Source organism: Pristiophorus japonicus, chromosome 11, assembly GCF_044704955.1.
Source record: "Pristiophorus japonicus isolate sPriJap1 chromosome 11, sPriJap1.hap1, whole genome shotgun sequence".
Taxonomy (NCBI): Eukaryota; Metazoa; Chordata; class Chondrichthyes; family Pristiophoridae; genus Pristiophorus; species Pristiophorus japonicus.
The window spans coordinates 147,066,055-147,090,087 of record NC_091987.1 but is presented as its reverse complement, the minus strand read 5'-3'; the positions used below and the strand labels follow the sequence as shown (position 1 = coordinate 147,090,087).

At 47.1% G+C, this 24,033-nt stretch overlaps 1 protein-coding gene across 1 annotated transcript in view; it reads left to right on the top strand.

Moving 5' to 3' along the window:
• LOC139275611 (cilia- and flagella-associated protein 44) overlaps window positions 1-24,033 on the top strand; it is a 292,909-nt gene that overhangs the window by 190,306 nt on the left and 78,570 nt on the right. The window contains exons 23-25 of the mRNA XM_070892782.1: window positions 4,816-4,996; window positions 12,237-12,414; window positions 20,123-20,578. Coding sequence (XP_070748883.1) covers window positions 4,816-4,996; window positions 12,237-12,414; window positions 20,123-20,578 — 815 coding nt within the window. The remainder of the gene's footprint in view (window positions 1-4,815; window positions 4,997-12,236; window positions 12,415-20,122; window positions 20,579-24,033) is intronic.

Here is a 24,033-nt window from a genome sequence, read left to right as displayed (position 1 = left end):
CTCCTTCTCCGCTCCCTCCTCCTCCCCCTCCCCTCCCTACCCCCTCTCCCCTCCCTCCCTCCTCTCCCCTCCCTCCCTCCCTCCCTCCCCTCCCCTCCCTCCCTCCCCTCCCTCCCCTCCCTCCCCTCCCCTCCCCTCCCCCTCCTCCCTCCTCCCTCCTCCTCTCCCCTCCCTCCTCTCCCCTCCCTCACCCCCTCCTCCTCCCCTTCTCCTCGCCCCCTCCTTCTTCCCCTCCCTCTTCCCCTCCCTCTTCCCCTCCCTCTTCCCCTCCCTCTTCCCCTCCCTCTTCCCCTCCCTCTTCCCCTCCCTCTTCCCCTCCCTCTTCCCCTCCCTCTCCCCCTCCCTCTCCCCCTCCCTCTCCCCTCCCTCTCCCCCTCTCCCTCTCCCCCTCTCGCTCTCCCCTCTCGCTCTCTCCCCCTCTCCTTCGCTCTCCCCTCCCCTCCCCCACCCCCTCCCTCTCCCCCTCCCCCTCCCTCTCCCCCTCCCCCTCTCCCCCTCCCCCTCTCCCCCTCCCCATCTCCCCCTCTCGCTCTCTCCCTCCCCTCTCCTTCGCTCTCCCCCTCCCCCTCCCCCACCCCCTCCCTCTCCCCCTCCCCCTCCCTCTCCCCCTCCCCCTCTCCCCCTCCCCCTCTCCCCCTCCCCCTCTCCCCTCCTTCCCCCCCTCTCCCCTCCCTCCCCCCTCTCCCCTCCCCCTCCCCCTCTCCCCTCCTTCCCCCCTCTCCCCTCCCTCCCCCCTCTCCCCTCCCTCCCCCCCCTCTCCCCTCCCTCCCCCCCTCTCCCCTCCCTCCCCCCCTCTCCCCTCCCTCCCCCCCTCTCCCCTCCCTCCCCCCCTCTCCTCTCCCACCCTCCTCTCCCCTCCCTCCTCTCCCCTCCCTCCTCTCCCCTCCCTCCTCTCCCCTCCCTCCTCTCCCCTCCCTCCCTCACCCCTTCTCCGCGCCCTCATCCTCGCCCCCCTCCCCCTACCCCTCCCTCTTCCCCCCCCCTCTTCCCCCCTCTCTTCCCCTCCCTCTTCCCCTCCCTCTTCCTTGCACACATCCTTGCGGTCCCTCGCTCGGACGATGACATAGTCGAGCAGGTGACAGTGTATGGAGTGAGAGTTTTGACATGATGCCTTGTACTTGTCCCTCTGACGGAACAAGGTGTTGGTGATGACAATGTAATGCTCTAGGCATTTTATCAGGAGCAGGGTAACGGTTTTACCTACCGACTCTGCCGATCACGCCTCTCCGAGGTCTGTGTTCTTACGGACTTTGGTGTTGAAGTCGCCGAGCAAGATCAGTTTGTCGTCCGTTGGGACTCAGGACAGGAATTATTCAAGGCTGGAGTAGAATTCCTCTTTGGTCTCCTCTGTTGTGTCGAGTGTTGGAGCGTACGCGCTGATGACTGGTTCCGGGCTAGGGTGAGTCGGAGAGTCATGAGACATTCGCTTACCCCGCAGTGGGAATCTCTGAGATGGCCCACCAGCTTATTCTTGATGGCAAAGCCAACTCCATGGAGGCAGCGTTCTTCTGATTTGCCTTTCTAGAAGAAGGTGTAACCATCAGCTTGTTCTTTGAGCTGGCCTTCCGCTGCCCGCCAAGTCTCAACTTAGGGTGGTGATGTTGCCTTCTAAGCGTCTAAGTTCCCGGGCAACGACAGCAGTGCGACATTCCGGTCTATCGCTGTTTGGTTGTCCATGAGGGTCCTGACGTTCCAGCTCCCGAGCTTCAATTTGAAGGATGGAAGATGGAACTCCTACATGGCAAGCAAGCCCCAGGTGGCAGAGGAAACATTTCAAGGGCACCTTCAAAGCCTCCTTGATAAAATGCAATATCCCCACCGGCACCTGGGAGTCCCTGGCCCAAGACCGCCCAAAGTGGAGGAAGAGCATCTGGGGAGGGCGCTGAGCACCTCTAGTCTCGTCGCCGAGAGTATTTGGAAATCAAGCGCAGAGAGCGGAAGGAGCATGCGGCAAATCAGGCTCCTCGCCCATCCTTTCCTTCAACCGCTGTCAGCCCCACCTGTAACAGAGACTGTAATTCTGCATTGGACTGCCTATGATGATGATGAGGAGGAGGTAATGCTGAGACATAACAGGACTGAAAGAAAAGAATTTGAAAGAGTCAGTGAGGCCTTGATCAGCCTTGAAAACCTGCGAGGTTTTGCCGCAAGTGCTGCTGTTCCTCGGGGTACGGTAGCATAGTGGTTATGTTAGGTGCCACGTAAAAGGTTATTACACGAGATAAGGGCCCATGGGATTGGAGGTAATGTATTGGCATGGATAGAAGATTGGTTAACAGGCAGAAAACAGAGAGTAGAGATAAACGGCTCTTTTCCAGTTGGCAGGCTGCAACTAGTGGGATGCTGCAATGATCAGTGCTAAGGCCTCAGCTATTTACAATATATATTAATGAACTAGATGAAGGGACCGAGTGTAATGTATCCAAGTTTGCTGATGATACAAAGCTAGGTGGGACAGTAAGCTGTGAGGAGAACACAAAGCGTCTGCAAAGGGATATAGATAGACTAAGTGAGTGGGCAGTAAGGTGGCAGATGCAGTATAATGTAGTAAATGTGAGGTTATTCACTTTGGTCGGAAGAATAGTGAGAATATGGTGAGAAACTTTTAAATGTTGGTGTTCAGAGAGATTTGGGTGTCCTTGTGCAAGAAACACAGAAAGCTAGCATGCAGGTACAGCAAGCAATAAGGAAGGCAAATGGCACATTGTCCTTTATTGAGAGGGGGTTGGAATATAAGAGTAAGGAAGCCTTGTGACAATTGTACAGGGCCTTGGTGAGAGCACACCTGGAGTACTGTGCACAGTTTTGGTCTCCTTATCTGAGGAAGGAAAGGAAATACTTGCCTTGGAGGTGGTGCACTGGAGGTTCACTACATTAATTCCTACGATGAGAAGGCTGTCTTATGATGAGAGATTGTGTAGAATGGGCCTATACTTTCTGGAGTTTAGAAGAATGAGAGGTGATCTCATTGAAACATACAAGATTGTGAAGAGGATTGACAGGGTAGATGCTGAGAGGTTGTTTCCCCTGGCTGGAGTGTCTAGAATGAGGAGGCACCGTCTCAGGATAAGGGGTAGGCCATTTAAGACAGAGATGAGGAGGAATTTCTTCATTCAGAGGGTGGTGAATCTTTGGAATTCTCTGTCCCAGAGGGCTGTGAGGCTGAATCTCTGAATATATTCAAGGCTGAGAGAGAGAGAGATTTTTAGAGTCTAGGGGAATCGAGGGATATGGGGATCGAGCGGGAAAGTGGAGTTGAGGCCGATCAGCCATGATATTAAATGGCAGAGTAGGCTCAAGGGGGCGTAGGGCCTAATCCTGCTCTTATTTCTTATGTTCTTATGTTATTTCTGGACCAGTAATCCAGAGACATGGACGAATGATCTCGGGACATGAGTTCAAATCCCACCACGGCAGCTGGGGAATTTAAATTCAATGAAATAAATCTGAAATAAAAAGCTAGTGTTAGTAATGAAACTATCGATTATTGTAAAAAACCATCTGCTTAACAAATGTCCTTCAGAGAAGGAAATCTGCCGTCCTTACCCGGTCTGGCCTATATGTGACTCTAGACCTACAGCAATGTGATTGACTCTTAACTGCCCTCTGCGATTCAAGAAGGCAGCTCACCACCACCTTCTCGAGGGCAATTAGAGAAAGGCAATAAATGCCGGCATTGCCAGCGATGCCCACATCCCAGGAACGAATAGTTAATGTATGTTTAATTATTGTCACTAATAGTTATTATCATGTGCTTAATAAATCTGCAAATGTCTATCTGTAATGCTGTGAACCCTATTATTTTGAGGAATAACTTATAAGTAAGAAAACCCATCCTCTAACAAATTCTTTGCCCCAATCATTACATTCCTATTACCCCAGTCTATCTCTAGATAATTAAAGTCGCCCATTATCATGGCCTTATTGTTCCTGCAATTCTCTTTAACTTGTCCATGTATCTCTTCCTCTGTCTCCTTTTCCTTGTTTGGTGGTCTATAATATACTCCCAATAGAGATTCCTTAACTCTAAGCACATAGATGTAGCTTTGCACCAGCTCCTACATCATCCTTACATTCTGGTGCTATAAATGGAGTTTTTGATAACATCGCCCTCTCTCTTGCTGTTTTTCTTACTCTTTCCTTCCTGAATATTTTGCAACCAGCAATGTTCAGTTTCCCATCCTACTTTAGCTGAAGCCATGCCCCTGTTAATGAATTCCATGCCCCTGTTAATGAATTATATCATAGCCCACATAGCAATTTGTGCCTCTGGCTCACCAATGTTATTTACAATACTTCATGCATTTATATACAAACTATTCAAACCTGTCTCTGTTTTTCTTTTAATATTCCTTGCCCCTTAATCCTTTGGTTTCCTTTCTGCTTCTTTGTTTCCCTCTTCCTCTTGTTTCAACATCCTCCCCCATCGCACTAATTCCTCTCCCAGTGAGGACTCTAGTTCCAGCCATGTCTAGGTCAAGCACATTTATCCTGTGCAGACCACTTGTGTCCCAGAGCTGGTTCCAATGTCACTGTAGTTTATTTTGCCAACTTCTAGTCTGCAGTTAATGCAGCACTGGTCAGCTTCGGTTTGGATGAAGCAGAGAAGATGTCCATCTTTGTTTCTGGAGCAATCTTCTTGTTAGAAGCCAAAAGTTGCCATGTTATCTCATAGTCTGCCCTTTTGATGGGCCAAGGTTACTGCGACCCACTGTCTCCCATGTTTAAGTTGAGGCTTGGGTTGCAACCTCTAGTTAAGGGGAATGGATAGCTCTGACTCATTGTCTGATGAATTGCTGCTCTACACTTTTTTAGGCATTGATAAGGATTTGGCAAAGCAACAGGACATAGACGTTGATCTGTTGCGGAGTTCACAACCCACACAAGCAAAGATGAATGTTGGATTAAGACAAGCTAAAAGACTGCAGAATCTGATCAATAAAACAGATAAAGCAAAAGCCAAAATTGACCAGAGAAAAAAGGAATGGCAACATCTGTGAGTGATGGATTATTTCTTTTAACTATTCAAATGTTGTTGGTTTTCAGTGAGGAAAGTAAAGAAAAGAAGACTGAGAACTTTACCCAGCTTACTGATGATACATTCTAATGTGTGTGTGTATTTATATATATATATTATATATGTTTGTGCATGTATTCTATGTGCACCCACGATTTCCGTTACTCCATCATTGGTGGCAGTGCCTTCAATTTAGGGAATTCCTTCCCTAAACCTCTCCGCCTCGCCCTTCTCCTTTAAGGCGTCCTTAAAACTTACCTCTTTGACCAAGCTTTTGATCACCTCTCCTGATATCTCCTTATGTGGCTCATATCACATTTCATTTGATAACGCTGCTGTGAAGTGCCTTGAGACATTTTACCACATTAAAGGCAGGATATAAATGGGAGTTGGTGTTGTCGTGGTTAACTCCTTTTAAACATTCAATAGTTAGTTTGATAAATGATTAATGATGGATAATGTAATGGCTTTACCTGTAAATGTATATCAAGCATCATGTTTGTTCTTAATGTATTTTAAGGTGCTCTTTGCATTATCCTTTCTCACCACACATGGCAGTGCTCTGTTGTTGGGATGCTGAAATTGCAAAAGGGTGCAGAGGAGGATATAATTTAAATAACTCTGCGGCAATTTCCATCTCCTGGGCATATCTGAGTATTATCGGGAGCAGAGAAATGAGTATTTCAAATTCACCAGCTAGAGACTGCCGTCAGTAATCTGGTGCCCTTGCCCTGAGGAGCAGTAGAAGGTGCAGGAAAGAAGCATCGACTGTCCTTCGGACCTCTGTATACGGGCCTCCACTGAAGGTGGGGCTGCCATACTTCCAGGATGGATTTCAGAGCTGAACTCGCATCCACCACAATGTCGTATAAATGGGTTACAAGCACCACCTTCGGTGTATCTAATACATGAGACACATTCTCAGACCAGCCCTAGTGTTTACACACACACTCTGATAGCAACCTCTTTTTAAAGCTGAGATCAGTGTCCTCCCCCGAGAGTAGATGTCTCATGACCCTTTGGTCATCAGCGTTCTTACGCTCTGTCCCCAACTCCTCTGGCCCACTTGTGCTCAGCGCCCCACCCCTCTGGCTCTTTGACCTGGTTGAGTGTCTCCGGGCTGTCTCGCAGTATGGAACATGTGACTGATTGTGTATGTGAAGAAATAATGCCCACCCAGGCAGCAGGCTCCTCGTCCTGTTCAACCTCTGCTTCTTGCAGTGGAACACCTAGGAAAGATTAAGAAGAATAGAGCAGTGCAATTTGTCTCTCACAAACGGTATTTGAAATCTAGAACTTGCTCTCCAAAAGGCTGGGGGTCAATTGAAATTATCAACATGAGATCAACAGATTTTAATAAGTAAGGTGTAATGTATGTACCTGTGCGTATGCTCACAGGTTTGTACAGCTGTTGAGTTGGGAGTGGCTTAGCCAGTTACATGATGTTCACAAGACTCAATAAAACTCCAGCCAGTTGGGTTGGGGAATCCACGATGAGGCGGGTGGTTGAGAGACTGGTGGATGAACTGTAATGTGTACATAGAAACATAGAAAATAGGTGCAGGAGTAGGCCATTCGGCCCTTCAAGCCTGCATCACCATTCAATAAGATCTTGGCTGATCATGCAACTTCAGTACCCTATTCCTGCTTTCTCTCCATATCCCTTGATCCCTTTAGCCATAAGGGCCACATCTAACTCCCTTTTGAATATATCTAACAAACTGGCCTCAACAACTTTCTGTGGTAGAGAATTCCACAGGTTCACAATTCTCTGAGTGAAGAAATTTCTCCTCATCTCGGTCCTAAATAGCTTGCCACTTATCCTTAGACTGTGACCCCTGGTTCTGGACTTCCCCAACATCAGGAACATTCTTCCTGCATCTAACCTGTCTAATCCCGTCAGAATTTTATATGTTTCTATGAGATCCCCTCTCATTCTTCTAAATTCCAGTGAATATAAGCCTAGTTGATCCAGTCTTTCTTCAGTCCTGCCATCCTGGGAATCAGTCTGGTGAACCTTCGCTGCACTCCCTCAATAGCAAGAATGTCCTTCCTCAGATTAGGAGACCAAAACTGTACACAATATTCAAGGTGTGGCCTCACCAAGGCCTTGTACAACTGCAGTAAGACCTCTTTGCTCCTATACTCGTATCCTATCGCTATGAAGGCCAACATGCAATTTGCTGCCTTCACCACCTACTTTACCTGTATGCCAACTTTCAATGACTGATGTACCATGACACCCAGGTCTCGTTGCACCTCCTCTTTTCCTAATCTGTCACCATTCAGATAATATTCTGCCTTCCTATTTTTGCCACCAAAGTGGATAACCTCACATTTATCTACATTATATTGCATCTGCCATGCATTTGCCCACTCACCTAACCTGTCCAAGTCACCCTGCAGCCTCTTAGCATCCACCTCACTGCCACCCAGCTTAGTGTCATCTGCAAACTTGGAGATATTACATTCAATTCCTTTGTCCAAATCATTAATGTATATTGTAACTAGCTTGGGGCCCAGCACTGAACCTTGCGGTACCTCACTAGTCACTGCCTGCCATTCTGAAAAGGACCCGTTTATTCCTACTCTCTGCTTCCTGTCTGCCTGTGTAGTGTGATTGTTAAACCTTTTGTTACTAAACCAACTAGTTCTTAATAACAATGTGTTGCTATGAATTCTTAAGCAAAAACCCATGAAGCAAATACATTACATGAGGTGTCAGGGGATATGGAGTGGGTAAATGTGGTTGAGGTTCAGAACAGTCATCCCACCATTTGAATGGTAGAATAGGTTTAAGGGGCTGAATGGCTTACTGCTGTTCCTGTGTACAATTCCCATTTGATTATCCATACAGAAGAAAGACATGCATTTCTATAGCACCTTTCACGACCTCAGGACGTCCCAAAGCGCTTCACAACCAATGAAGTACTTTTGAAGTGTAGTCACTATTGTAATGTAGGTCACTCACTGTTCTACTGAAGTCCATGAGGGTTTGCTGATGGATCTGAAAGTCAAATTCTGTGTGCTGCATGCCAAGGCAGGGAAGTTGAATGTTATGACCAACCTGTAGCTGGCACCTGCCTTCCTCCTTCCCTGTCTCCCCTCGCTCGGCTCTCTGCCTACCCACTTGCACAACAGTGCAAGTGCTTCATAGAATTATAGAAAGTTACAGTATGGAAGGAGGCCATTTCGGCCCATCGTGTCCGCGCCGACTGACAAAGAGCTATCCAGCTTAATCCCACTTTCCAGCTCTTGGTCCGTAGCTCTGTAGGTTACGGCACTTCAAGTGCACATCCAAGTACTTTTTAAATGTGGTGAGGGTTTCTGCCTCTACCACCCTTTCAGGCTGTGAGTTCCAGACCCCCACCACCCTCTGGGTGAAGAAATTTCCCCTCAAATCCCCTCTAATCCTCCTACCAATTACTTTAAATCTATGCCCCTGGTTGTTGACCCCTCTGCTCAGGGAAATAGGTCCTTCCTATCCACTCTATCTAGGCCCCTCATAATTTTATACTCCTCAATAAGATCTCCCCTCAGTCTCCTCTGTTCCAAAGAAATCAAAGCCAGCCTATCCAATATTTCCTCATAGCTAAAATTCTTCAGTCCTGGTTCGAGGCTGAATATTGGGGAGAGGAGGCTTCCTGTAGCCCTTCTCTACCTTTCGATAAAGATCCACTTTGTGCTTCAAGGAGAAAGAGAACAGTACGAATGGCCACTGTTTGCCATGACATGTAAGCTCATGCAGCTAGCAGCAGGCAAACCATGGAGCTTGTAACAAGCAAGTGCTCGGGTGAGACTCACAGTGCAGCCATTCTGGAACGCTGTGAGAGAAAGGCACAAAGGATGGGGAGCAGGAAGGGGGTGTGAAGGGTTCTGCAGGATGTCCCGTACATTGATGGTTGAAAGTTGGTTGAGGGGAAGTTGTAAAGCGTTGCATAATTGCAATACTTTCTTACAAGGTGCCACACCCTCTTACCTGAACTACCCTTGTGAGATGACTGAATCTTTTTTCTGGCACCGTTGTGCAGTGCCAGGGGAGAAGGAAGTGGCCACCTCCCTCTGGATGGATGCCTGCCACAAACTCTGTCACAAACATTTGGTTCCTCCTCTGACTTATTTGTGCTAGATGTTCGTCCACCAATGAGTCAGAGTATGCTTTGAGCTCCGTGCATTGAAGCTTCACTTGCTGACATAGCTTCCTGAAACGTTTCAATTTCCTGGCCTGCCCCTGTAACCTGTAGCAACAGTTCAAATCTTGCAACATCATGGCCCCTCTCCTCTTCCCCCTCCGCCCCCCCCCCAGGGGAATATTACTGCCAGGAGCCCATCCAGAATGAACCTAATGAGGCTGACCCTAGAATTTACGACAGGATGGATCATGGCAATGGGTAGAGATCCCTCTTACCCCAGTGCAGTCTGGAAGCCTTTGTAGCAACATAGTGGATGCATTCAGGAAGGCCAATGGAATCTTGGCCTTTATTACAAAGGGGATGGAGTATACAAGCAGAGAAGTCTTGCTGCAGTTATACAGGGTATTGGTGAGGCCACACCTAGAATACTGCATGCAGTTTTGGTTTCCATATTTACGAAAGGATATACTTGCTTTGGAGGCTGTTCGGATAAAGGTTCACTCGGTTGATTCTGGGAATGAGGGGGTCTCTACTCATTGGAATTCAGAAGATTGAGAAGTGATCTTATCGAAACATATAAGATTATGGGGCTTGACAAGGTGGATGCAGAGAGGATGTTTCCACTGATGGGAGAGACTAGAACTAGAGGGCATAATCTTAGAATAAGGGGCCGCCCATTTAAAACTGAGATGAGGTGAAATTTCTTCCCTGAGGATTGTAAATCTGTGGAATTCGCTGCCTTAGAGAGCTGTGGAAGCTGGGACATTGAATAAATTTAAGACAGAAATAGACAGTTTCTTAACCGATAAGGGGTTATGGGGAGTGGGCAGGGAAATGGAGCTGAGTCCATGATCGGATCAGCCATGATCTTATTGAATGGCGGAACAGGCTCGAGGGGCCGTATGGCCTACTCCTGCTCCTATTTCTTATGTTCCCTTCGCTCACTATTTCTGGTGGATCTGCCCTTTTATAACCGGGGTGGGGGAGGGGGGGGGGAAATTGCGGTCGGAGGCTTCCCTCATATGGACGCCTCAGACCTGAAAAAAATCTACAATAGTACCTGGTGGTCCCGGAGGAGCGTAGGATTCTGGTTGGAGGCCTAGATTTGCTACGCAGCGCATGGGGACCTGTCTTCCCCGTACGTACGTACAAGCTGGAGTCACGTGGGCCAGGACCACCAATCACTCGGTAGTATTCTCATTGATAAAAGTGGGAGCTCTGTTTCTATGGACTATCATTACTATCAATGAGAAAGACACCAAAACACAGCATAATGAATAAATAAAACAGCTCACATATTTAAAATTAATTGAAATTAAATGTAATTAAATGTTTTGGAGAAAAAAATATTTTTTGCACATTTTTTGTGTATTTTAGTAGTGTTTAAAAATAAACTTGCCTTAATGGACAGGGTTTTTAATATAAAAATGAGTGTTTAAATTTACTCTTTCTATGTTTTAAAACTCTTACACTGGTAAAAAGTAAGCTATGCGCCTGCTTTTACCAGGTGTAAAAGTTTGAAGGACATTTGTTGGGCGAGAGTTGGGTAAATAGCCCAATCTGTCCCACGCGAATGTACTTCACCCGGGGGTGCGGACAATCTGTCTAAAGCAAGCGCTCTACTCGGAACTCTTACACGGCAAATGAGCCAAAGGTGGGCAGCGGAAACGTTACAAGGACTCCCTCAAAGCTTCCCTGATAAAATGCAATATCCCCACTGACACCTAAGTGAAGGAAGTGCATCCGGGAGGGCGCTGAGCACCTCAAGTCTCAATGCCGAGAGCATGCAGAAATCAAGTGCAGGCAGCAGAAAGAACGTGCGGAAAACCTGTCCTACCCTCCCTTTCCCTCAACGACTATCTGTCCCACCTGTGACAGGGACTGTGGTTCTCGTATTGGATTGTTCAGCCACCAAAGAACTTATGTTAAGAGTAGAAGCAAGTCCTCCTCGATTCCGAGGGACTGCCTATGATGATGATAGTTTGAACTTTGCAATAGACGTGCTGTGTTTCTGTATCAATGCCGAGTGCTGGATTAAATTTTGTCTGGCGACTGGCAAAAGAGTTTTCAATCAGCTGAAGTCATGCTCTTAAACTAAGTTTGAGTGTGTCCAGCTTCCACCTTCCATAAACCTGAGCTCAGCCAAAGCTCAGCTGCCCGTATCCTATCTTGCACCAAGTCCCGTTCACCAATGTGCTTGCTGGCCTGCATTGGCTCCTGGTTCACCTTCATTTAAAATTCTCATCCTTATGTTCAAATCCCTCCATGGCCTCACCCCACCCTATCTTTGTAACCTCTTCCAGCCTTACAATCCTCCAAGATCTCTACATTCCTCCAACTCTGACCTCTTTCCAACTTCCTTCGTTTCACCATTGGCGACATGCCTTCCGCTGTCTCGGCCCAAAGCTCTGGATTTCCCTCCCCAAGGCTCTTTGCCTCTTTCCTCCTTTAAGACGCTGCTTAAAATCTACCTCCTTGACCAGGCTTTTGGTCATCTGTCCTAATGTCTCCTTTGACTCGGTATCAATCTTTGATAATGCACCTTAAGACGTTTTACTACATTAAATACACTATATAAATGTAAGTTGTTGACCATAGAAACAGAAAAAGAACTTGCATTTACATCCACAGGACATCCCATAGCGCTTTGCAGCCAATGAGTTATTAGTGAAGTGTAGTCAATGTCATAATGTAGGGAAATACAGCAGCCAATTTGTTCCCACAAACAGCAATGAGATAGCGACTGTAGCAAGGGATGACTGGAAGTCTTCACTCAGTTTCTTTGGAGTGTTTATAATGGATGGGGCCTGCATGACACCCACATCCTAACTGTTCTGTAGCTTTAGTTGTTTCACCCAGTATGGTCATTTTTGTTAGGCAAGGGTAATAATAGTTACAGCTTGGGTAAATGGAGTTGAGGCACAGCTCAGCCATGATATTGTTGAATGATGGAACAGGCTAAAGGGGCTGAATGGCCTACTCCTATTCTCATGTTCCTATGGCCAGGGGGGATGGGGGAGGGGGGTGGTGGTGAGAGCACTATGTCTACAACAGAAGCACTTACATTGCCATTTTGTTTTCTGTAGTTACTTGAGCAGACCCGATGATAACTATGAAGATCCAAATGATGTGGCAGAGATCAAAGAAGCTCAGGAGAATATGGGAGATTTCAAGTTAAAAACAGCTGCTGACTACACTGTACCAGAACATCTGCGTATTAATGCAGAGAAAAAACGGAACCAGCTTATTCGCCTCGAGGAGCTGGTATGTACTCATGTAGAATTTGCTGTGGATCGCATATGTTCACCTCCTCTACATGGGTCAGAGTCCCAAATCTGTCACCCATGCTACTTTTGAGGAGCATGGAATTGGTAAATTTCCCTTGCATGTTCTTCTGGGTGGGAACAGTATGCAGTCGAGCATCTGTCTTGACACCTTGAAAACTGCCTGGTTTAATGAATTCATCAATTACGCACACTGCGCTGCAGGAAATCAACGGAGTTTCAAGGCAGCAGAGGGAGTTTGGCCTGAATGTACTGAATTGCATAACAGTTACAGTACAGACCATGGACCATTCGGCCCAACCAGTCCCTCAGTGCTTACTCTCCATGTGAGTAAACATTCCGAAGACATCCTCGAATCTGAGGGACTGCCTAAAAAGGAGAAGAAACATTCCTAATCGCACTTAGCCAACATGTTCCCAGAACAATAATCTTGTTATTTATAATTGTCTCTCTAATCTGACTGCAGATTTCCTTCCTCAAATGGAGTGGTGGTCACAGACTCCTTCCCACAATTTGGAGGTCTATAATATATCCCTACTAATGTGACAAACCCTTTTTATCTTTGAGCTCCAACCATATTGAATCTTTCTGGCCCCTTTCTTGTTGACGTCGCCCTCTCTGCAGTCTCCATTTCTCTTTTCTTGTTGCATTATTGTATAAAGTTCAAAAATTGTTGAAAAGAAGAGCAGGAAGATAACATCAGACTCATCAACTCTGACCATCCAATCGACATTGCAAACCCAGGCACTGGCCAACCCCCACTCAGGAATGCCTGTTCCTGTGAGAGGCAAAATACAGAGGAACAAATCTGTGGCCCGTCAAGAAAAACTGTGAAATTCCTCTTGGACTGCAGCAAGTTCCAGATGACGTTGGTTGCCCATTACTCATTATCAGCCTCAACTGAGTGACAGCTTCGCCCATAACAAGAACCTGCTGAGTTCCCTTTCAGCTGACTGTAGCAGCTCTATACTCATAGTCATATCTCTCAACAGTTTGTTGGACGGGGTGATGATTATATGGGAAAATAAATGCATCCTGTCACTGTGACTAAAGTGGCTCAGGGCATCTTTTCTGTGCACAATTTACAGTGAATGTGGAAATATATACAGACCATTCACATAACACAATATACAGTGTATGTGGAGATATATACAGGCCATTCACATAACACAATATACAGTGAATGTGGAAATATATACAGACCATTCACATAACACAATATATAGTGTATGTGGAGATATATACAGACCATTCACGTAACACAATATACAGTGTATGTGGAGATATATACAGACCATTCACATAACACAATATAGTGTATGTGGAGATATATACAGACCATTCACATAACACAATATACAGTGTATGTAGAGATATATACAGACCATTCACAATACACAATATACAGTGTATGTAGAGATATATACAGACCATTCACAATACACAATATACAGTGTATGTAGAGATGTATACAGACCATTCACAATACACAATATACAGTGTATGTAGAGATATATACAGACCATTCACAATACACAATATACAGTGTATGTAGAGATGTATACAGACCATTCACAATACACAATATACAGTGTATGTAGAGATATATACAGACCATTCACAATACACAATATACAGTGTATGTAGAGATATATACAGACCATTCACAATACACAATATACAGTGTATGTAGAGATATATACAGACCATTCACATAAAACAATATACAGTATATGGAGAGAAGTGGAACAGAATTTTTTTCTTCAAAAGGGGGCGTGTCCGGCCACTGATTTCAAAGTTTCCACAGTGAAAACGTACTCCAAACTAAGTTAGAATGGAGCAAGTGAAGATTTTTGTAGAACTGAAAAAACCTGTTCTACACATTAAAAAATCAGGCGCAGGTTACAAATTAGGCGTCCAGAACGAGGTGGGGGGGGAAGGGAAGTCATTAAATTCTACAATAAATCCTTATTTATACTTCTGCAAATATTATACAAATAAATCCAACCTGAATAAACATTTATAAGCAAAGAAAAGATTAAATAAACTATCTTCCTACCTGTGTGAAGGCACGGAGAATGCTGCAGTCAACCTGAGGTGCCCGTTCTTTCAGGCGGGGGGTGGGGAGGAGGCACCCATTCTTCCCGCGGGGGGGGGGGGGGGGGGGAGGCGCCCGTTCTTTCCCGCGGGGGGGGGGGGGGAGAGGCGCCCGATCTTCCCGCCGGGGGGGGGGGGGGAGAGGAGGCGCCCGTTCTTTCCCGTGGGGGGGGGAGGAGGCGCCCGTTCTTTCCGCCGGGGGGGGGGGGGGGGTGGAGAGGAGGAGCCCGTTCTTTCCTGCAGGGGGTGGGGGGGGGGGGGAGAGGAGGCGCCCGTTCTTTCCCGTGGGGGGGGGGGAGGAGGCGCCCGTTCTTCCCGCGGGGGGGGGGAAGGAGGCGCCCGTTCTTTCCTGCAGGGGGTGGGGGGGGGGGGGGGAGAGGAGGCGCCCGTTCTTTCCCGCGGGGTGGGGGGGGGGAGGAGGAGGCGCCCGTTCTTCTCGCGGGGGAGGGGGAAGGAAACAGTGAGAAAGCTACAAGTGCTGATGGCAATGTGCTTTTATTTTTAAAAATTTCAAAAATTAAACAGCTACAAAGAACTACAAAAATGGCCGAGTGCCAATGTTTTTTTCACACTGCGCATGCGCGAACGCTCCAACGCGCATGCACAGCGTTGCAGGCAGGAAAAAAATAATTTAAATAGTACCTGCCCCCTCCCACTTACAAAATCGGTGCGAGTGTCGGCTCCGCCCCCCTGGGCGCCGCGCCAGGCAGACAAGGAGCTGCAGAACGCTCCAGAATCGCGAGTTTTTTTTTAGGCACCGTTTTAGGCGCGATAAACGGGCGCCCAGCTCGGAGGGGCGCCTGTTTTTTATCGTGTGGAAACTTGGGCCCATAGTCTTAGAATAAGGGGCCGCCCATTTAAAACCGAGATGAGGAGAAATTTCTTCCATCGGAGGGTTGTAAATCTATGGAATTCTCTGCCCCAGAGAGCTGTGAAGGCTGGGTCATTGAATATATTTAAGGCGGAGATAGACAAATTTTTGAGTGATAAGGGAGTAAAGGGTTATGGGGAGTGGGCGGGGAAGTGGAGCTGAGTCTATGATCAGATCAGCCATGATCTTATTGAATAGCAGAGCAGGCTCGAGGGGCCAAATGGCCTACCCCTGCTCCTATTTCTTATCTTCTTATAACACAATATACAGTGTATGGAGATATGTGCACAGAACCATTCACATAACACTGTGGATTAGTGCAGCTCCAACAACACTCAAGAAGCTCAACACCATCCAGGACAAAGCAGCTCGCTTGATTGGCACCCCATCCACCACCTTCCACATTCACTCCTGCACTACCGGGGCACCGTGGCTGCAGTGCGTACCATCTACAAGATGCACTGCAGCAACTCGCCAAGGTTTCTTCAGCAGCACCTCCCAAATCCGCGACCTATACCACCTATTAGGACAAGGGCAGCAGGTGCATGGGAACACCACCACCTGCAAGTTCCCCTCCAAGTCACACACCATCCTGACTTGGATTGCCATTTCTTCATCGTTGCTGGGTCAAAATCCTGGAACTCCCTCCCTAATAGCACTGTGGGAGTACCATCATCATCATCATCATAGGCAGACCCTTGGAATTGAGGAAGACTTGCTTCCACTCCTGAAGTGAGTTCTTTGGTGGCTGAACAGTCCAATACGAGAGTCACAGACTCTCTCAGGTGGGACAGATAGTCGTTGAGGGAAGGGGTGGGTGGGACTGGTTTGCCGCATGCTCCTTCCACAGCCTGCGCTTGACCTCTGCACGCTCTTGGCGTTGAGACTCGGAAGTGTTCAGCGCCCTCCTGGATGCACTTTCTCCACTTTGGGCAGTCTTTGGCCAGGGACTCCCAGGTATCAGTGGTGATGTTGCACTTTATCAGGGGGGCTTTGAGGGTGTCCTTGTAGCATTTCCGCTGCCCACCTTTGGCTCGTTTGCCGTGAAGGAGTTCCGAGTAGAGCACTTGCTTTGGGAGTCTCGTGTCTGGTATGCGAACTATGTGGCCTGCCCAGTGGAGCTGATCAAATGTGGTCAGTGCTTCAATGCTGGGGATGTTGGCCTGGTCGAGGACTCTGATGTTGGTGCGCTGTCCTCCCAGGGGATTTACAGGATCTTGCGGAGACATCGTTGGTGATATATCTCCAGTGACTTGAGGTGTCTTCTGTACATCGTCCATGCCTCTGATCCATACAGGAGGGCGGGTATTACTACAGTCCTGTAGACCATGAGCTTGGTGGTAGATTTGAGGGCCTAATCTTCGAACTCACATTTCCACAGGTGGCCGAAGGCTGCACTGGGGCACTAGAGGTGATGTTGAATCTCCGCATCAATGTCTGCTTTTGTTGACGAGGCTCCCGAGGTATGGGAAATGGTCCACGTTGTCGAGGGCTGCACCATGGATCTTGATAACTGGGGAGTAATGCTTTGTGGCGAGGATAGGTTAGTAGAGGACCTTTGTCTTACGGCTGTTTAGCGTAAGGCCCATGTTTTCATATGCCTCAGTAAATACATCGACTATATCCTGGAGTTCAGCCTCAGAATGTGCACAGACACAGGCATCGTCTGCATACTGTAGCTCAACAACAGAGGTTGGGGTGATCTTGGACCTGGCCTGGAGGCGGCGTAGGGGGTTAAACAGTTTCCCACTGGTTCCGTAGTTTAGTTCCACTCCAGCGGGGAGCTTGTTGACTGTGAGGTGGAGCATGGCAGCGAGGAAGATTGAGAAGAGGGTTGGAGCGATGACGTAGCCCTGTTTGACCCCGGTCCGGATGTGGATTGGGTCTGTAATGGATCGGTTAGTAAGGAACATGGCCTGCATGTCGTCATGGAGCAGGTGAAGGATGTTGACAAACTTTTGGGGGCATCTGAAACGGAGGATGCCGCTCCATAGACCCTCACGGTTGACAGTGTCAAAGGCCTTTGTAAGGTCGAAGAAGGCCATGTTTAAGGCGCTACTCCCTGCATTTTCCCTGCAGCTGTCACGCTGCAAAGATCATGTCCGTTGTGCTCCATAGGGGACGGAATCTGCACTGTGACTCCGGGAGGAGCTCCTCGGCAACAGGGAGAAGACGATTGAGGAGAACTCTAGCGACAACTTTCCCAGTGGCTGATAGCAGGGAGATTCCTCTGTAGTTGCTGCAGTCGGACTTGTCCCCTTTTTTAAAGATGGTCACAATCACTGCATCTCTGAGATCTCCCAACATATTCTGCTCCCTCCAGATGAGAGAGATGAGATCATGTGTCCACGCCAACAGCGTCTCTCCGCCATACTTTAGAGCCTCAGCAGGGATTCCATCCGCTCCCATAGCCTTGTTGTTCTTGAGCTGTTTTATAGCTTTTCCTACCTCGTGCAACGTTGGGGTTTCATTGAGGTGGTGGTGGGTCGCATGCTGCGGGATGGAGTTGAGAACACTCGAGTCAAAGGCAGAGTCTCGATTGAGGAGATCTTCGAAGTGCTCCTTCCAGCGGGCCCTGACAGTCTTGGTGTCCTTGATGAGTGTTTTCCCGTTCTTGGCCAGCAGTGGGGTGGGGCCTTGGGAGTTTGGACCATAGGTGGCCTTGACTGCGATGAAGAATCCTCGCATATTGTGGCTGTCGGCCAGTTGTTGTATCTCCTGTGCTTTCTCCATCCACCACCTGTTCTTTAGATCCCGGGTTTTTTGTTGGACCTCAGCCTTGAGCCATCTGTAATGTTGTTTTGCTGCTCCCAAGTTGGGTTGTTGCTTGAGGCTCAGAAATGCTCTGCGCTTGCAATCTATTAGTTCTTGGATCTCCTGATCATTCTCATCAAACCAGTCCTGGTGTTTTCTGGTTGAGTGACCAAGTGTCTCCTCACAGGCACTGGTTGTGAAGGCCTGGAGGGCAGACCAAGCACTGTGAGCATTCAGCATCTCAGGGTCATCAAGGCACGCCAGGTTAGCTGAGAGGCGCTGGCTGTATAGGGCTCTCTTAGCTGGGTCTTTAAGTGCCCCGGCATTGACTATTTTGCAGCACTGCTTCTGCTGTCCCCTCTGCTTTGGGGCTATGTTAATGTCGATGATGGATCGGATTAAGCAGTGGTCGATCTAGCAGTCGTCAGCTCCTGTTATGGTGCGGGTGATGCACACATCCTTGCGATCCCTGGCTCAGACGATGACATAGTCGAGCAGGTGGCAGTGTTTGGAGCGAGGGTGTTGCCACGATGCCTTGAATTTGTCCCTCGACGGAACAGGGTGTTGGTGATGAGGAGTTCATGTTCTAGACATTTTGTCAGGAGTAGGGTACCCCTGGAGTTGGCTTTCCCTACCCCCTCTCTCCCAATCACGCCTCCCCAGAGGGCTGTGGCTTTGCTGACCCTGACGTTGAAGTCACCAAGGCAGATCAGTTTGTCGTACATGGGGACGCGGGACAGGAATGTTTCAAGGTTGGAATAAAATTCGTCTTTGGTCTCATCCATTGCATCGAGTGTTAGAGCGCACGCACTACTGACAGTGGCGCATTGGTTCTGGAATAGGGTGAGTCATGAGGCGTTCGTTAACCCCGCAGGGGGAGTCGTTGAGGCAGTCGACCAGCTCAATTTTGATGGCAAAGCCGACTCCATGAAGGCGGCGCTTTTCCTCTGGTTTTCCTTTCCAGAAAAAGATGTGACGTCCACCTTGTTCCTTGAGCTGGCCTTCCCCTGCCCGCCGGGTCTCGCTTAGGGCGGCGATGTCGATGTCAATGTCAAAGCATCTAAATTCCCGGGCAACTATGGCGGTGCGGCGTTCTGGCCTGTTGCTGTTGGAGTTGTCCATGAGGGTCCTGACGTTCTAGGTCCCGAACTTCATGTTAATGAAGTGGAAGATGTCTGTTCATGAGTTCTTTTAATGTGGGGTGGCCGCTGCACACCGGCAACCACACGGGCTTAGCTGAGCAAGGTCTTGGTCCAGTGGCAAGGAGTTCCAAGACGACTGGAGACCAGGCACTGCTGTATGAACCTAATTGCCTACGGCGAGGTGTTGGCAGCAAGCTCAGCGCCGACTAGCGCCCTTGATGGTAGGTGGCCCGAGGCTTGGTTAGGGGCAGGCATTAGGAAGGTCAGTTGTCCGCTGAAGTTCCGAGGGATGTTTTAAAAGTTTCTTCCAAAGTTTCTTCCAAAGTTTTCCAAAGTTATTTAAAAGTTTCTCCAGAGGCTTCAAAAGAAAAATTCTCCAAGTTGTTTAAAAGTTTAAAAGTTTTCCCAAATTGTTTAATATATGGTGTATACAATATACAGTGTATGGAGAGATGTGTACAGACCATTCATATAACACAATATACAATCTGAAAGTGTGATAATTGTATGTTTTATATCTCTTTTACTGTGCTAAGTGGGTAGCACCACAGTTTTTGGTCGGTCATTAGCACTAGCTCTGAGCTATACGTGTCCCTTAAATTTCATCAACAAGCCTACATATTTCTGAAGTTACACTGAGGGGTTTGAAGCCTGTAATCTTTGGCCTGCAATAGATGGGTTTGTTAACTCATGTCACATACCAGCTTCTGGGGTCATCCGATGGTTGGAAAATTATATAGCACGCAAAACCTCAACCCTCTGCGGTATTCTACTTGCATCCATACAACCTAATGAAATATTTTTTTCTTTATCGTCTTTTATAGATTCATGAAATCAAAGTTGAAATGAGCAGGAAGGTAGTTAACCTTCGTGATACAAAGATTGATATTGTTCATCAAATCACCAACCTAACTGAGGAGTTGAGGTCAATACAGGCCAAGCTCGATCCTTCACAACATCTTCCTATTCCAGTAGTCCCAAGTATGTACCCCGATGAAACGCCTGAGAAGTTGTTCCAATATGACCAGGAAAAACTTTTGGCATTCAAGGAAGAGCACGCTTCCAGCAAGAAAAGCAAGAAGCAGTCCGATCAATTCAGTGACTTTGGAAAAGAGGCTGAAACTATAAGCTCACCACAGCATAGCTCGTCTCTGCAACTAGAACGAACGGCTGTGAAATTCCCCTCAGGTGAAGCGATACCACCATCAAAGCTGGAAGCTGAAATCAAAATCATTGAAGAGAAAACAAATTCCTATTTGCAAGTTACAGTGCTGAGGAAGGTATGTTGGAGGAAGTAAGCCAACAGTACGTTAACCTGAGTGAAAACATGCACTGGGTCTTCGTTAACCAGATTAGCAGGGAGAGGTAGGGTAACTAAAGTCAGAGCTCCTTGGATGACGAAAGCGATAGAGAATATGATGAAGCAGAAAAAGAGCGTGTATGACAGATGTCAGGTCGAGAATATATCTGAGAATCAATCTCGATATAGAAAGTTCAGGGGAGAAGTGTAAAAGAAAATACGAAGGGCAAAGAGAGGGTATGAGAACAGACTGGCAGCCAACATAAAAGATAATCAAAAGTCTTCTATAGGCATATAAATAGTAAATGTGTAGTAAGAGGAGAGGTGAGGCCACAAAGGAGACCTACGCCTGGAGATAGAGGGTATGGCTGAGGTACTAAATGAGTACTTTGCATCTGTCTTCACCAAGGAAGAGGCTGCTCCATAGACATAGTGAAGGAGGAGGTAGTAGAGACACTTGATGGGATAAACATTGATAAAGAGGTACTGGAAAGGCTGGATGTACTTAAAGTAGATAAGTCATCAGGACCGGATGGGATGTATCCTCGGATACTGAGAGAAATGAAGAAAGAAATCATGGAGGTATTGGCCATAATCTTCCAATCTTCCTTATAAACCAGGGACGTGCCAGAGGGCTGGAGAATTGCAAATGTTACACTCTTGTTCATAAAAGGTGTAAAGATAAACCCAGCAAATACAGGCCAGTCAGTTTAACCTCGGTAGTTTTAGAAACTTCTATAAACAATAATCAGAGACAAAATTAACAGTCACTTGGACAAATGTGGATTAATTAAGAAAAGCCAGCACAGATTTGTTAAAGGCAAATCGTGTTTAACTAACTTGATTGAGTTTTTTGATGAGGTAACAGAGATGGTCGATGAGGGCAATGCAATTGATGTGGTTTATATGGACTTCCAAAAGGCGTTCAACAAAGTGCCACATAATAGGTTTGCCAGCAAAGTTGAAGCCCATGGAATAAAAGGGACAGTGGCAGCATGGATAGGAAATTGTCTAAGGGACAGCAAACAGAGAGTAGTGGTGAACGGTTGTTTTTCAGACGGGAGGAAGGTATACAGTGGTGTTCCCCGGGGGTCGGTTCTAGGACCACTGCTTTTGTTGATATAAATGATTTGAAAGTGGCTGTACAGGGCACAATTTCAAAATTTGCAAATTCACAAATCTTGGAAGTATAGTGAACAGTGAAGAGGATAGTGATAGACTTAAAGAAGACATAGTCAGGCTGGTGGAATGGGCGGACATGTGGCAGATGAAATTTAATACAGAAAAGTGTGAAGTGATTCATTTTGGTAGAAAGAATGAGGAGAGGAAATATAAACTAAAGGGTACAATTCTAAAGGGGTGAATGAACAGAGAGGCCTAGGGATATATGTGCATAAGTCGTTGAAGGTGGCAGGGCAGGCTGAGAAAGCAGTTAAAGAAGCTAACGGGATCCTGGGCTTCATAAATAGAGGTATAGAGTACAAAAGCAAGGAAGTTATGATGAAACTTTATAAAACAGTGGTTCAGCCTCAACTGGAGTATTGTGTCCAATTCTGGGCACCGCACTTTAGGAAGGATGTGAAGACCTTAGAGAGGGTGCAGAAAAGATTTACTAGAATGATTCCAAGGATTAGGGACTTCAGTTAAGTGGATAGACTGGAGAAGCTGGGGTTATTCTCCTTAGAGCAGAGGAGATTTGATAGAGGTATTAAAAATCATGCGAGATGTGGACAGAGTAGGCAGAGAGAAATGATTCTCATTGGCAGAAGCTTCGAGAACCAGAGGACACAGATTTCAGGTGATTGGCAAAAGAACCAAAGGCGACATGAGGAAATAAAATATTTACGCAGCGAGTGGTTATATCTGGAGTGCACTCCCTGAAAGGGTGGTGGAGGCAGACTCGATCATGGCTTTCAAGAGGGAGTTGGATAAGTACCTGAAGGAAAAAAAATTGCGGGGCTTCGGGGAAGAGCTGAGGTGCTCTTGGAAAGAGCTAGGATGGGCTTTATGGACCGAATGGCCGCCTTCCATGCTGCACCCATTCTATGATAAATATAGCTCCTTTATAAAGCAGATGCTTATACAGAAAGCCCTAAACAAAAACCACTGATGCTCATGATATAGAATCAAGAGAGTATTTCAGATCACTGCTGAGTATTCTACCACTTTAATGGTAGACTGTGACAAATCAAAGTCAAACTGCTGGCATCAATTTGGTGTTGAACATTATCTTTTAATGGTCAGTGAAGTGACGATGTAACACCAAATATCAGCCCTTCCATAACCCGCCCAATTCCCAGACTATTTCGAGCTGAAGAAATAAGGTGTTGCTAACTTCATATACCAGCCTTGCAAACTATAGTTCTTGGGACATCCAAGGATTGGACAGTTCCTGCTGAGCCTCACTGTCCCACAGGACAATTCCTATATCCCACAGGACGTCATCAGAGGTGTTATGTTTTTGATGAGATTTTAAACTGATATCCTGTCTGTCTGTTCAGGTTGATGTGAAAGATCCTTCAAAAGATTTGAAGAGAAGCAGGTGTCCTGAGCCACACTTATCACTCAGTCATTACCTCTGAAACAGATTAATTTGTCATTGATATAAAAACAAAAAATGCTGGGAATCTCAGCGGGTCAGGCAGCATCTGTGAAGAGAAAAACAGAGTTTACCTTTCTGGTCGATGACCCTTCGTCAGACCTGGCGAATGTTCGAAATGAACGGATTTTTAAAGAGCACTGAAAGGTGGAGGGGGAAAAAAGAACAAACGGGAAGGTCTGTGATAGGGTGGAAGACAGGAGAGATTAGAGAGACAAAAGGGATGATGGGCCGATTTGAGATGGTAATGGCAGAAGTTAGATAAAGGTTAGTCTAGATAGGGTGTGAATGGTGGAATAATTACCAGCTGCCATGGGAGACAGAGAAAAAAAAATCAAAGATCAAGTATCTGCCAAGACTCGCTTTCACAGCCACATCTCTTTCCTCAGTAACGCCTCGGACTTACTCCATGTGGATTCCAACTGAAATTCCACCCTTCATGTTTTGGATCCACCCAGGATTACAGATATCTCCGAGATATTCAACATTCCTCAAACCACTGCTCTCGCTGCATCCTGGGATCCACACAACGCTACGTGCTGCCACTTGCACACTCTCCACTTCTCTCTTCAGCAGCACCGACTCACTGTCTCTAAGCTGTCCTGGTCCACAGTTCCATTTCATCCTTCGCCTCATCCGGCGCTTTAACTAAAAACTTTTTTCCTTTTTCAGGTGTCAAGAATTGTAAACTTCAGCAACTCTTGGACACCAACACCCCTCCGGAACCCTTTTCCCTCTGATCCCATCCCTTGTTCCAATCTCACCCCCTGCCGTGTTTTCACTATCACCTCTGACTTTCCCCTCTCAGACCCTGAATGATCAGTACTCAGCAAAGG